The 16,576-nt window shown below is 52.2% G+C and overlaps 1 protein-coding gene across 1 annotated transcript; it reads right to left on the reverse strand.

Annotated features, from left to right (window-relative positions):
- Positions 1 to 1,816: 1,816 nt before the first annotated feature.
- Positions 1,817 to 10,088, reverse strand: LOC149431130 (uncharacterized; the record flags this gene model as incomplete). Its single annotated transcript, XM_089665882.1, has 4 exons — positions 1,817 to 2,045; positions 2,222 to 2,315; positions 9,226 to 9,261; positions 9,898 to 10,088. Coding segments are annotated over 4 exons (385 nt in total), but the record flags the coding sequence as incomplete, so codon positions are not given.
- Between the last annotated feature and the right edge of the window lie 6,488 nt (positions 10,089 to 16,576).

Below are 16,576 nucleotides of genomic sequence, written 5' to 3' on the forward strand. Positions count from 1 at the left end.
CCTCTATCCATTCCTCCAGAGGGAGCCCCACTCCCCCCATCCTCTATCCATTCCTCCAGAGGGAGCCCCACTCCCCCCATCCTCCATCCATTCCTCCAGAGGGAGCCCCACTCCTCCCATCCTCCATCCATTCCACCAGAGGGAGCCCCACTAAGCCCCATCCTCCATCCATTCCACCAGAGGGAGCCCCACTAAGCCCCATCCTCCATCCAATCCACCAGAGGGAGCCCCACTCACCTCCATCCTACATTTAATCCACCAGAGGGAGCCCCACTCCCCCCATCCTCCATCCATTCCTCCAGAGGGAGCTCCACTTCCCCCATCCTCCATCCATTCCTCCAGAGGGAGCCCCACTCCCCCCATCCTCCATCCAATCCACCAGAGGGAGCCCCACTCCCCCCATCCTCCATCCATTCCTCCAGAGGGAGCTCCACTTCCCCCATCCTCTATCCATTCCTCCAGAGGGAGCCCCACTCCTCCCATCCTCCATCCATTCCTCCAGAGGGAGCCCCACTTCTCCCATCCTCCATCCATTCCACCAGCGGGAGCCCCACTAAGCCCCATCCTCCATCCATTCCTCCAGAGGGAGCCCCACTCCTCCCATCCTCCATCCATTCCTCCAGAGGGAGCCCCTCTCCCCCATCCTCCATCCATTCCACCAGCGGGAGCCCCACTAAGCCCCATCCTCCATCCAATCCACCAGAGGGAGCCCCACTCACCTCCATCCTACATTTAATCCACCAGAGGGAGCCCCGCTCACCCCCATCCTCTATCCATTCCTCCAGAGGGAGCCCAATCCCCCCATCCTCCATCCATTCCTCCAGAGGGAGCCCCACTCCCCCCATCCTCCATCCATTCCTCCAGAGGGAGCCCCACTCCTCCCATCCTCCATCCATTCCACCAGAGGGAGCCTCACTAAGCTCCATCCATTCCACCAGAGGGATCCCCACTAAGCCCCATCCTCCATCCAATCTACCAGAGGGAGCCCCATTCACCCCCATCCTCCATCCATTCCTCCACAGGGAGCCCCACTCCTCCCATCCTCCATCCATTCCACCAGAGGGAGCCCCACTAAGCCCCATCCTCCATCCAATCTACCAGAGGGAGCCCCATTCACCCCCATCCTCCATCCATTCCTCCACAGGGAGCCCCACTCCTCCCATCCTCCATCCATTCCACCAGAGGGAGCCCCGCTCACCCCCATCCTCTATCCATTCCCCCAGAGGGAGCCCCACTCCCCCCATCCTCTATCCATTCCTCCAGAGGGAGCCCCACTCCCCCCATCCTCTATCCATTCCTCCAGAGGGAGCCCCACTCCCCCCATCCTCCATCCATTCCTCCAGAGGGAGCCCCACTCCTCCCATCCTCCATCCATTCCACCAGAGGGAGCCCCACTAAGCCCCATCCTCCATCCATTCCACCAGAGGGAGCCCCACTAAGCCCCATCCTCCATCCAATCCACCAGAGGGAGCCCCACTCACCTCCATCCTACATTTAATCCACCAGAGGGAGCCCCACTCCCCCCATCCTCCATCCATTCCTCCAGAGGGAGCCCCACTAAGCCCCTTCCTCCATCCATTCCTCCAGAGGGAGCCCCACTCCTCCCATCCTCCATCCATTCCACCAGCGGGAGCCCCACTCCCTATTATATTATTTCTGGGACTCTGTGTGGGATGGGTGGGGGATGGGTGCAGAGTCCATATATACAAAATAAGAAGTGATACTGAATGATTGTGTCGGGATTGGTGGGTGTGTTTTAGGTGCTCCCCCATCCTCCAATCCCGGAATGAAGTCAGACAGAGGGAGGGGTCCTGAATTTGTATAAAATGTACTTTATTTAAACCTTTAAACTTTATTTCTGTGAACAATCTGAGGTCATTATATACAACAACCAATCAAAATCTTCTGAAGCACAGCTGCAATCTGATTGGCCAGTATTTCCACTGATAAGCTTCCCATCCCCCGACTGTCTCTGATGGCTCTACGTGGCATTGTCCTCGGTGGTGGCGGCTTTATAGATGACATTTGATTTCTGATCAGACAATCTGCGGAGGAGAGAAAGATCGAATTATGGAATCCTCCAATCGTCCAATGACTATAGAGGACAACGACCTCCAGTAGACGAGGATTTCCCACCTCCTGTCCATCACTTCCATTATAAGGGTGTCAGCTCGCCCCCACCAATCAGCTTTGTCCCCTCCCCTGAGGGTCCTTCAGTTACCTGAGATTCTTCTTCCGATTCTGCCGAACGTAGACGAAGAAAGCCAACGCCGTGACTGCGAAGAGAACGCCGAATATTATCGCCAACATATCGCCTGCCGGGAGGAGACAGATATCAGTGTGCTGGATGTCATGGGATTATTGTCCTCCATCTACATCGAATGTCCTCCATCTACACCGAATGTCATCCATCTACACCGAATATTATCCATCTACACCGAATATTATCCCAACCACACCGAATGTCATCCATCTACACCAAATATTATCCCAACCACATCGAAAGTGCTCCCATCTACACCGAATATTATCCATCTACACCGAATGTCCTCCATCTACACCGAATATTATCCATCTACACCGAATATTATCCCAACCACATCGAATGTCCTCCATCTACATTGAGTGTGCTCCCATCTACATCGAACGTCATCCATCTACACCGAATGTCCTCCATCTACACCGAATATTATCCCAACCACATCGAATGTCATCCATCTACACCGAATATTATCCATCTACACCGAATGTCATCCATCTACACCGAATATTATCCCAACCACATCGAATGTCCTCCATCTACATTGAGTGTGCTCCCATCTACATCGAACGTCATCCATCTACACCGAATGTCCTCCATCTACACCGAATGTCATCCATCTACACCGAATATTATCCCAACCACACCGAATGTCATCCATCTACACCAAATATTATCCCAACCACATCGAATGTCCTCCATCTACATCGAATGTCCTCCATCTACATCGAACGTCATCCATCTACACCGAATGTCCTCCATCTACACCGAATGTCCTCCATCTACACCGAATGTCCTCCATCTACACCAAATATTATCCCAACCACATCGAAAGTGCTCCCATCTACATTGAGTGTGCTCCCATCTACATCGAATGTCATCCATCTACACTGAATATTATCCCAACCACATCGAATGTCATCCATCTACACCAAATATTATCCCAACCACATCGAAAGTGCTCCCATCTACATTGAGTGTGCTCCCATCTACATCGAACGTCATCCATCTACACCGAATATTATCCCAACTACATCGAATGTCCTCCATCTACACTGAATATTATCCCAACCACATCGAAAGTGCTCCCATCTACATTGACTGTGCTCCCATCTACATCGAACGTCCTCCATCTACATCGAATGTCCTCCATCTACACCAAATATTATCCCAACCACATCGAAAGTGCTCCCATCTACATCGAACATCCTCAATTTACAATGAACGTCCTCCATCTACACTGATATCCCTCCTCTTCTCCCACTATGGAACATCGAACGTAGTCCATCTACACCGATATCTCTCCTCTCCTCCCACTATGAGACATCGAACGTAGTCCATCTACACCGATATCTCTCTTCCCACTATGGGACATCGAACGTCCTCCATCTACACCGATATCTCTCCTCTCACTATGAGACATCGAACGTCCTCCATCTACACCGATATCTCTCTTCCCACTATGGGACATCGAACGTCCTCCATCTACACCGATATCTCTCTTCCCACTATGAGACATCGAACGTCCTCCATCTACACCGATATCTCTCCTCTCACTATGGGACATCGAACGTCCTCCATCTACACCGATATCTCTCCTCTCCTCTCACTATGAGACATCGAACGTCCTCCATCTACACCGATATCTCTCCTCTCACTATGGGACATCGAACGTCCTCCATCTACACCGATATCTCTCCTCTCACTATGAGACATCGAACGTCCTCCATCTACACCGATATCTCTCCTCTCACTATGAGACATCGAACGTCCTCCATCTACACCGATATCTCTCTTCCCACTATGGGACATCGAACGTCCTCCATCTACACCGATATCTCTCCTCTCACTATGGGACATCGAACGTCCTCCATCTACACCGATATCTCTCCTCTCACTATGAGACATCGAACGTCCTCCATCTACACCAATATCTCTCCTCTCACTATGGGACATCGAACGTCCTCCATCTACACCGATATCTCTCCTCTCCTCTCACTATGAGACATCGAACGTCCTCCATCTACACCGGTATCTCTCCTCTCACTATGACACATCGAACGTCCTCCATCTACACCGATATCTCTCCTCTCACTATGAGACATCGAATGTCCTCCATCTACACCGATATCTCTCCTCTCACTATGGGACATCGAACGTCCTCCATCTACACCGATATCTCTCCTCTCACTATGAGACATCGAACGTCCTCCATCTACACCGATATCTCTCCTCTCACTATGAGACATCGAACGTCCTCCATCTACACCGATATCTCTCCTCTCACTATGAGACATCGAATGTCCTCCATCTACACCGATATCTCTCCTCCCACTATGAGACATCGAACGTCCTCCATCTACACCGATATCTCTCTTCCCACTATGGGACATCGAACGTCCTCCATCTACACCGATATCTCTCTTCCCACTATGGGACATCGAACGTCCTCCATCTACACCGATATCTCTCTTCCCACTATGGGACATCGAACGTCCTCCATCTACACCGATATCTCTCCTCCCACTATGGGACATCGAACGTCCTCCATCTACACCGATATCTCTCCTCTCACTATGGGACATCGAACGTCCTCCATCTACACCGATATCTCTCCTCTCACTATGGGACATCGAACGTCCTCCATCTACACCGATATCTCTCCTCTCACTATGGGACATCGAACGTCCTCCATCTACACCGATATCTCTCCTCTCACTATGGGACATCGAACGTCCTCCATCTACACCGATATCTCTCCTCTCACTATGAGACATCGAACGTCCTCCATCTACACCGATATCTCTCCTCTCACTATGGGACATCGAACGTCCTCCATCTACACCGATATCTCTCCTCTCACTATGGGACATCGAACGTCCTCCATCTACACCGATATCTCTCCTCCCACTATGAGACATCGAACGTCCTCCATCTACACCGATATCTCTCCTCTCACTATGAGACATCGAACGTCCTCCATCTACACCGATATCTCTCCTCTCACTATGGGACATCGAACGTCCTCCATCTACACCGATATCTCTCCTCCCACTATGAGACATCGAACGTCCTCCATCTACACCGATATCTCTCCTCTCACTATGAGACATCGAACGTCCTCCATCTACACCGATATCTCTCCTCTCACTATGGGACATCGAACGTCCTCCATCTACACCGATATCTCTCCTCTCACTATGGGACATCGAACGTCCTCCATCTACACCGATATCTCTCCTCTCACTATGGGACATCGAACGTCCTCCATCTACACCGATATCTCTCCTCCCACTATGAGACATCGAACGTCCTCCATGTACACCGATATCTCTCCTCTCACTATGAGACATCGAACGTCCTCCATCTACACCGATATCTCTCCTCTCACTATGGGACATCGAACGTCCTCCATCTACACCGATATCTCTCCTCCCACTATGAGACATCGAACGTCCTCCATCTACACCGATATCTCTCCTCTCACTATGGGACATCGAACGTCCTCCATCTACACCGATATCTCTCCTCTCCTCTCACTATGAGACATCGAACGTTCTCCATCTACACCGATATCTCTCCTCTCACTATGAGACATCGAACGTCCTCCATCTACACCGATATCTCTCCTCTCACTATGAGACATCGAACGTCCTCCATCTACACCGATATCTCTCCTCTCACTATGAGACATCGAACGTCCTCCATCTACACCGATATCTCTCCTCTCACTATGAGACATCGAACGTCCTCCATCTACACCGATATCTCTCCTCTCCTCCCACTATGAGACATCGAACGTCCTCCATCTACACCGATATCTCTCCTCTCACTATGAGACATCGAACGTCCTCCATCTACACCGATATCTCTCCTCCCACTATGAGACATCGAACGTCCTCCATCTACACCGATATCTCTCCTCTCACTATGAGACATCGAACGTCCTCCATCTACACCGATATCTCTCCTCTCACTATGAGACATCGAACGTCCTCCATCTACACCGATATCTCTCCTCTCACTATGAGACATCGAACGTCCTCCATCTACACCGATATCTCTCCTCTCACTATGAGACATCGAACGTCCTCCATCTACACCGATATCTCTCCTCTCACTATGAGACATCGAACGTCCTCCATCTACACCGATATCTCTCCTCTCACTATGAGACATCGAACGTCCTCCATCTACACCGATATCTCTCCTCTCACTATGGGACATCGAACGTCCTCCATCTACACCGATATCTCTCCTCTCACTATGGGACATCGAACGTCCTCCATCTACACCGATATCTCTCCTCTCACTATGAGACATCGAACGTCCTCCATCTACACCGATATCTCTCCTCTCACTATGAGACATCGAACGTCCTCCATCTACACCGATATCTCTCCTCTCACTATGAGACATCGAACGTCCTCCATCTACACCGATATCTCTCCTCTCACTATGGGACATCGAACGTCCTCCATCTACACCGATATCTCTCCTCTCACTATGGGACATCGAACGTCCTCCATCTACACCGATATCTCTCCTCTCACTATGGGACATCGAACGTCCTCCATCTACACCGATATCTCTCCTCTCACTATGGGACATCGAACGTCCTCCATCTACACCGATATCTCTCCTCTCACTATGGGACATCGAACGTCCTCCATCTACACCGATATCTCTCCTCTCACTATGAGACATCGAACGTCCTCCATCTACACCGATATCTCTCCTCTCACTATGGGACATCGAACGTCCTCCATCTACACCGATATCTCTCCTCTCACTATGAGACATCGAACGTCCTCCATCTACACCGATATCTCTCTCTCCTCTCACTATGGGACATCGAACGTCCTCCATCTACACCGATATCTCTCCTCTCACTATGAGACATCGAACGTCCTCCATCTACACCGATATCTCTCCTCTCACTATGAGACATCGAACGTCCTCCATCTACACCGATATCTCTCCTCTCACTATGAGACATCGAACGTCCTCCATCTACACCGATATCTCTCCTCTCACTATGGGACATCGAACGTCCTCCATCTACACCGATATCTCTCCTCTCACTATGGGACATCGAACGTCCTCCATCTACACCGATATCTCTCCTCTCACTATGGGACATCGAACGTCCTCCATCTACACCGATATCTCTCCTCTCACTATGGGACATCGAACGTCCTCCATCTACACCGATATCTCTCCTCTCACTATGAGACATCGAACGTCCTCCATCTACACCGATATCTCTCCTCTCCTCTCACTATGGGACATCGAACGTCCTCCATCTACACCGATATCTCTCCTCTCACTATGAGACATCGAACGTCCTCCATCTACACCGATATCTCTCCTCTCACTATGGGACATCGAACGTCCTCCATCTACACCGATATCTCTCCTCTCACTATGGGACATCGAACGTCCTCCATCTACACCGATATCTCTCCTCTCCTCTCACTATGGGACATCGAACGTCCTCCATCTACACCGATATCTCTCCTCTCACTATGAGACATCGAACGTCCTCCATCTACACCGATATCTCTCCTCTCACTATGGGACATCGAACGTCCTCCATCTACACCGATATCTCTCCTCTCACTATGGGACATCGAACGTCCTCCATCTACACCGATATCTCTCCTCTCACTATGAGACATCGAACGTCCTCCATCTACACCGATATCTCTCCTCTCACTATGGGACATCGAACGTCCTCCATCTACACCGATATCTCTCCTCTCACTATGAGACATCGAACGTCCTCCATCTACACCGATATCTCTCCTCTCACTATGGGACATCGAACGTCCTCCATCTACACCGATATCTCTCTTCCCACTATGAGACATCGAACGTCCTCCATCTACACCGATATCTCCTCTCACTATGGGACATCGAACGTCCTCCATCTACACCGATATCTCTCCTCTCACTATGAGACATCGAACGTCCTCCATCTACACCGATATCTCTCCTCTCACTATGAGACATCGAACGTCCTCCATCTACACCGATATCTCTCCTCTCACTATGAGACATCGAACGTCCTCCATCTACACCGATATCTCTCCTCTCACTATGAGACATCGAACGTCCTCCATCTACACCGATATCTCTCCTCTCACTATGAGACATCGAACGTCCTCCATCTACACCGATATCTCTCCTCTCACTATGGGACATCGAACGTCCTCCATCTACACCGATATCTCTCCTCTCACTATGAGACATCGAACGTCCTCCATCTACACCGATATCTCTCCTCTCACTATGGGACATCGAACGTCCTCCATCTACACCGATATCTCTCCTCTCACTATGAGACATCGAACGTCCTCCATCTACACCGATATCTCTCCTCTCAACTATGGACATCGAACGTCCTCCATCTACACCGATATCTCTCCTCTCACTATGGGACATCGAACGTCCTCCATCTACACCGATATCTCTCCTCCCACTATGAGACATCGAATGTCCTCCATCTACACCGATATCTCTCCTCTCACTATGGGACATCGAACGTCCTCCATCTACACCGATATCTCTCCTCTCACTATGAGACATCGAACGTCCTCCATCTACACCGATATCTCTCCTCTCACTATGAGACATCGAACGTCCTCCATCTACACCGATATCTCTCTCTCTCCTCTCACTATGAGACATCGAACGTCCTCCATCTACACCGATATCTCTCCTCTCACTATGAGACATCGAACGTCCTCCATCTACACCGATATCTCTCCTCTCACTATGAGACATCGAACGTCCTCCATCTACACCGATATCTCTCCTCCCACTATGGGACATCGAATGTCCTCCATCTACACCGATATCTCTCCTCCCACTATGGGACATCGAACGTCCTCCATGACAGTGACGTTTGGCCCCCTTGGGGCCGATTAATATCAATGTCTGTCTCCAGCAGTCCATATTACCTGTACTGAATGTCTGATTGTCAGCTCTTGGGGCTCCTAGGAAACAAAACAAGGCGGATCATATCGCTGATCAGCGGAAGACATTTTACCTTCTGAGGTTTTATTGTGGTAAGCAGACCCTGAAATTACATGACGCTGTGGGGGAGGGGAGGGGGTGTTTATATAACCTGCACACAGCCCTTCACTCAGTGAACATGAATTTACATTCCATCTGTGCCAATGGGGCAAAAACAAATGTTATTCGGCTATTTCCTGTGCCAGTCGAATGTTTTTCACTGATTTAAAATGGGAAATACCACCTTTGGCCACTAGATGGCGCTGTACAGGACACTTTCACTGGATACATTGCTATAGGACTGACTTGTTTTTATAACTAGATCCCTATGAGAAGAGAACCCCACCCCGGGAAAGGAAGGTCACCCCCCCAAATTTGATATGTCAGTTATAAGCGGAGCGGGCCATTAATCCTGAAACGGTCAGAGTGACTTTGTGAAGTCTCTGTATGTGGGAGTTCGGCCTGTCCTCCTGGAGACATGTGAAGGTGGTAAAAGGGGGAGAGGGCAGAGATTTTCCGACAAACAGTTCATAGAAAACTGCCAAATGTGACTTGTAGCCCCTTTGTGTCCTATACTGGCCACGAACCCCCGGCCACACCATCGCCTCGTGTCCTACCTTCTCCGGAGTGGTCACTGGAGGCGCTCTCAGGATCTGGAGCCGATGCACCGGGTGCCGGAACTGAAGAGGAGACATGAAAAACATAGTCAGAAAAAATGAAACTCCACCCCCTATCTCTAGCCCCACCCCCACTCCCTACACTCAATGGAGAAAATGTGGACAGTGGGGAGGGGGAGAGCAGGAGATGACTATGGACAAGGGGGGGGGGGGGCGGAGCAGGAGATGACTATGGACAAGGGGGGGGGGGGAACAGAGCAGGAGATGACTATGGACAAGGGGGGGGGGGGGGGAACAGAGCAGGAGATGACTATGGACAAGGGGGACAGAGCAGGAGATGACTATGGACAAGGGGGGGGGGGGGGAACAGAGCAGGAGATGACTATGGACAAGGGGGGGGGGGAACAGAGCAGGAGATGACTATGGACAGTGGAGAGGGGAGGCGGAGCAGGAGACGACTGTGGAGAGGGGAGGCGGAGCAGGAGATGACTGTGGAGAGGGGGGGCAGAGCAGGAGATGACTGTGGAGAGGGGGGGCGGAGCAGGAGATGACTGTGGAGAGGGGAGGCGGAGCAGGAGACGACTGTGGAGAGGGGAGGCGGAGCAGGAGACGACTGTGGAGAGGGGAGGCGGAGCAGGAGATGACTGTGGAGAGGGGGGGCGGAGCAGGAGATGACTGTGGAGAGGGGAGGCGGAGCAGGAGACGACTGTGGAGAGGGGAGGCGGAGCAGGAGACGACTGTGGAGAGGGGAGGCGGAGCAGGAGACGACTGTGGAGAGGGGAGGCGGAGCAGGAGACGACTGTGGAGAGGGGAGGCGGAGCAGGAGACGACTGTGGAGAGGGGAGGCGGAGCAGGAGACGACTGTGGAGAGGGGAGGCGGAGCAGGAGACGACTGTGGAGAGGGGAGGCGGAGCAGGAGACGACTGTGGAGAGGGGAGGCGGAGCAGGAGACGACTGTGGAGAGGGGAGGCGGAGCAGGAGACGACTGTGGAGAGGGGAGGCGGAGCAGGAGACGACTGTGGAGAGGGGAGGCGGAGCAGGAGACGACTGTGGAGAGGGGAGGCGGAGCAGGAGATGACTGTGGAGAGGGGAGGCGGAGCAGGAGATGACTGTGGAGAGGGGGGGGCAGAGCAGGAGATGACTGTGGAGAGGGGAGGTGGAGCAGGAGATGACTGTGGACAGTGGAGAGGGGAGGCGGAGCAGGAGATGACTGTGGACAGTGGAGAGGGGAGGCGGAGCAGGAGATGACTGTGGACAGTGGAGAGGGGGGACGGAGCAGGAGATGACTGTGGACAGTGGAGAGGGGGGGCGGAGCAGGAGATGACAGGACAGTGGAGAGGGGAGGCGGAGCAGGAGATGACAGGACAGTGGAGAGGGGGGACAGAGCAGGAGATGACTGTGGACAGTGGAGAGGGGGGACAGAGCAGGAGATGACTGGACAGTGGAGAGGGGAGGTGGAGCAGGAGATGACTGTGGACAGTGGAGAGGGGGGACAGAGCAGGAGATGAATGTGGACAGTGGAGAGGGGAGGCAGGGCAGGAGATGACTGTGGACAGTGGAGAGGGGAGGTGGAGCAGGAGATGACTGTGGACAGTGGAGAGGGGAGGCAGAGCAGGAGATGAATGTGGACAGTGGAGAGGGGGGACAGAGCAGGAGATGACTGGACAGTGGAGAGTGGAGGCAGAGCAGGAGATGACTGTGGACAGTGGAGAGGGGGGACAGAGCAGGAGATGACTGTGGACAGTGGAGAGGGGGGACAGAGCAGGAGATGACTGTGGACAGTGGAGAGGGGGGACAGAGCAGGAGATGGCTGTGGACAGTGGAGAGGGGAGGCAGAGCAGGAGATGGCTGTGGACAGTGGAGAGGGGGGACAGAGCAGGAGATGGCTGTGGACAGTGGAGAGGGGAGGTGGAGCAGGAGATGGCTGTGGACAGTGGAGAGGGGAGGTGGAGCAGGAGATGACTGTGGACAGTGGAGAGGGGAGGCGGAGCAGGAGATGACTGTGGACAGTGGAGAGGGGAGGCAGAGCAGGAGATGACTGGACAGTGGAGAGGGGAGGCAGAGCAGGAGATGACTGGACAGTGGAGAGGGGAGGCAGAGCAGGAGATGGCTGTGGACAGTGGAGAGGGGAGGCAGAGCAGGAGATGGCTGTGGACAGTGGAGAGGGGAGGCAGAGCAGGAGATGGCTGTGGACAGTGGAGAGGGGAGGCAGAGCAGGAGATGAATGTGGACAGTGGAGAGGGGAGGCAGAGCAGGAGATGACTGTGGACAGTGGAGAGGGGAGGCAGAGCAGGACTGGACTTTGGTTGGGTTGCAGTGCAGAAAGAGGAGCGAGACCTATTGGAGAACACAGTGCAGGTAATGGAGCAGAATGTATTGTGGCCAGTGGAGGGCCAGATGGAAGGAGTTGGGCTAGGGTCGGGTTGGGGTTGGGTATGGGTCAGGTTTGGATTGCGCGTGGGTCAGGTTTGGGTTGGGTTAGGGTCGGGTGTTGGTCGGGTTGGGGTCGGTTAGGGTCGGGTTGGGTGAAGGTTGTTAGGGTCAGGTTTGGGTTGGGCTCGGTTAGGGTCAGTTAGGGTTGTGTGTGGGTCAGGGTTGGGTTGGGTGTGAGTCAGGTTTGGGTTGGGTGTTGGTCGGGTTGGGGTTGGGTGTTGGTCGGGTTGGGGTCGGTTAGGGTCGGGTGTGGGTCAGGGTTGGATCAGGTTTGGGTTTGGTTAGGGTCAGGTTGGGGTCGGGTGTGGGTCAGGTTTGGGTTGGGTCGGTTAGGGTCGGGTTGGGGTCGGTTGTCGTTCAGGTTTGGGGTCGGGTGTGGGTCAGGTTTGGGTTGGGTTGGAGTCGGTTGTGGGTCAGGGTTGGGTTGGGTTAGGGTCGGGTGTGGGTCAGGTTTGGAGTCAGGTGTGGGGCAGGGTTGGGTTGGGTTGGAGTCGGTTAGGGTCGGGTGTGGGTCAGGTTTGGGTTGGGTTGGAGTCGGGTGTGGGTCAGGGTTGGGTTGGGTTGGAGTAGGTTGTGGGTCAGGGTTGGGTTGGGTTGGAGTCGGGTGTGGGTCAGGGTTGGGTTGGGTTGGGTTGGAGTCGGTTAGGGTCGGGTGTGGGTCAGGTTTGGGTTGGGTTGGAGTCGGGTGTGGGTCAGGGTTGGGTTGGGTTGGAGTAGGTTGTGGGTCAGGGTTGGGTTGGAGTCGGGTGTGGGTCAGGGTTGGGTTGGGTTGGGTTGGGTTGGAGTCGGTTAGGGTCGGGTGTGGGTCAGGTTTGGGTTGGGTTGGAGTCGGGTGTGGGTCAGGGTTGGGTTGGGTTGGAGTAGGTTGTGGGTCAGGGTTGGGTTGGGTTGGAGTCGGGTGTGGGTCAGGGTTGGGTTGGGTTGGAGTAGGTTGTGGGTCAGGGTTGGGTTGGGTTGGAGTCGGGTGTGGGTCAGGGTTGAGTCGGGTTGGAGTCGGTTAGGGTCGGGTGTGGGTCAGGTTTGGGTTGGGTTGGAGTCGGGTGTGGGTCAGGGTTGGGTTGGGTTGGAGTAGGTTGTGGGTCAGGGTTGGGTTGGGTTGGAGTCGGGTGTGGGTCAGGGTTGGGTTGGGTTGGGTTGGGTTGGAGTCGGTTAGGGTCGGGTGTGGGTCAGGTTTGGGTTCGGTTAGGGTTAAAAGAGTATAAGAATGCAGTGTGGACTATGACTGCAAAACACTGCCAGACGATGTAGTGTGTATGGTGGGGAGGAGCTACCAGAGACTGGAGAGGAGGATAGATTATAGAATAGGAGATTGGTGAGGATAGACCAGGATAGGAGATTGGTGAGGATAGACCAGGATAGGATATTGGTGAGGATAGACCAGGATAGGAGATTGGTGAGGAGAGACTAGGATAGGAGATAGGTGAGGAGAGACCAGGATAGGAGATTGGTGAGAATAGACTAGAATAGGAGATTGGTGAGGAGAGACCAGGATAGGAGATTGGTGAGAATAGACCAGGATAGGAGATTGGTGAGGAGAGACCAGGATAGGAGATTGGTGAGAATAGACCAGGATAGGAGATTGGTGAGAATAGACCAGGATAGGAGATTGGTGAGAATAGACCAGGATAGGAGATTGGTGAGAATAGACCAGGATAGGAGATTGGTGAGGAGAGACCAGGATAGGAGATTGGTGAGGAGAGACCAGGATAGGTGATTGGTGAGGATAGACCAGGATAGGTGATTGGAGAGGATAGACCAGGATAGGAGATTGGAGAGGAGAGACTAGAATAGGAGATTGGTGAGGAGAGACTAGGATAGGAGATTGGTGAGAATAGACTAGGATAGGAGATTGGTGAGGATAGACCAGGATAGGAGATTGGTGAGGATAGACCAGGATAGGAGATTGGTGAGGATAGACCAGGATAGGAGATTGGTGAGGAGAGACTAGGATAGGAGATTGGTGAGGAGAGACCAGGATAGGAGATTGGTGAGGATAGACCAGGATAGGAGATTGGTGAGGATAGACCAGGATAGGAGATTGGTGAGGAGAGACCAGGATAGGAGATTGGTGAGAATAGACCAGGATAGGTGATTGGTGAGAATAGACCAGGATAGGTGATTGGTGAGGATAGACCAGGATAGGAGATTGGTGAGGATAGACCAGGATAGGAGATTGGAGAGGAGAGACTAGGATAGGAGATTGGAGAGGAGAGACCAGGATAGGAGATTGGTGAGGAGAGACCAGGATAGGAGATTGGTGAGGAGAGACCAGGATAGGAGATTGGTGAGGAGAGACCAGGATAGGAGATTGGTGAGGATAGACCAGGATAGGAGATTGGAGAGGAGAGACTAGAATAGGAGATTGGTGAGGAGAGACCAGGATAGGAGATTGGTGAGGAGAGACCAGGATAGGTGATTGGTGAGGAGAGACCAGGATAGGAGATTGGTGAGGATAGACCAGGATAGGAGATTGGTGAGGATAGACTAGAATAGGAGATTGGTGAGGAGAGACTAGGATAGGAGATTGGTGAGAATAGACTAGGATAGGAGATTGGTGAGGATAGACCAGGATAGGAGATTGGTGAGGATAGACCAGGATAGGTGATTGGTGAGAATAGACCAGGATAGGAGATTGGTGAGGATAGACCAGGATAGGAGATTGGTGAGGATAGACCAGGATAGGTGATTGGTGAGAATAGACCAGGATAGGAGATTGGTGAGGAGAGACTAGGATAGGAGATTGGTGAGAATAGACTAGGATAGGAGATTGGTGAGGATAGACCAGGATAGGAGATTGGTGAGGAGAGACTAGGATAGGAGATTGGTGAGAATAGACTAGGATAGGAGATTGGTGAGGATAGACCAGGATAGGAGATTGGTGAGGATAGACCAGGATAGGAGATTGGTGAGGATAGACTAGGATAGGAGATTGGTGAGGAGAGACTAGGATAGGAGATTGGTGAGGAGAGACCAGGATAGGAGATTGGTGAGGAGAGACCAGGATAGGAGATTGGTGAGGATAGACCAGGATAGGAGATTGGTGAGGATAGACTAGAATAGGAGATTGGTGAGGAGAGACCAGGATAGGAGATTGGTGAGGATAGACCAGGATAGGAGATTGGTGAGGATAGACCAGGATAGGAGATTGGTGAGGATAGACTAGAATAGGAGATTGGTGAGAATAGACTAGGATAGGAGATTGGTGAGGAGAGACCAGGATAGGAGATTGGTGAGGATAGACCAGGATAGGAGATTGGTGAGAATAGACTAGGATAGGAGATTGGTGAGGATAGACCAGGATAGGAGATTGGTGAGGATAGGATAGGTGGCAGGATATCACAGCACATTGGATAGAATATTGGAGAAGATGTAGGATTGGTTTTATTTGGAGTCACAGGCTATCAGTACGGAGCCATCAGACATCTATTGACCAAAGAAAAGCTTCACCCTAGTCATGTGACTGATGACATTTTGGTTGCTCCTCCCACTTGTGACTGTGCAACACCCATAAGGCTGTATTTGTTGTGATTGCCTTGGCAGATCCCTCTCAGAATTGAGTTCTGCTTAGAGGTGGACAGAGACCTCCCATTACGTCTTCTTCATCCACTCAGACTGGTTCCTCATAGGTAGAGGTCCATCTTTTTCATCCACCCAGACTTCTTCCTCGTAGGTGGAGGTCAGTCTTCTTCATCCTTCCAGACTGGTTTCTCGAAGATGGAGGTCCATCATTTTCATCCACCCAGACTGGGTGGATGAAAAAGATGGACCTAAACCTTCGAGTAAGCAGTCTGGGTGGATGAAAATGATGGACCTCCATCTTCGAGAAACCAGTCTGGAAGGATGAAGAAGACTGACCTCCACCTACGAGGAAGAAGTCTTGGTGGATGAAAAAGATGGACCTCCACCTACGAGGAACCAGTGTTGGTGGATGAAGAAGACAGACCTCCACCTACGAGGAAGAAGTCTGGGTGGATGTAGAAGACGGACCTCCACCTACGAGGAACCAGTCTTGGTGGATGAAGAAGATGTACCTCCACCTACGATGCAGCAGTCTTGGTGGATGAAGAAGACGTACCTCCACCTACGATGAAGCAGTCTAGGTCGATGTAGAAGACGGACCTCCACCTACGAGGAACCAGTCTGGGTGGATGTAGAAGACGGACCTCCACTTACGAGGAACCAATCTGGGTGGATGAAAAAGATGGACCTAAACCTTCGAGTAAGCAGATTGGTTCCTCGTAGGTGG

This window comes from Staurois parvus, unplaced genomic scaffold, assembly GCF_062004578.1.
Source record: "Staurois parvus isolate SC_StPar_1 unplaced genomic scaffold, SC_StPar_1.0 ptg002401l, whole genome shotgun sequence".
Lineage (NCBI taxonomy): Eukaryota > Metazoa > Chordata > Amphibia > Anura > Ranidae > Staurois > Staurois parvus.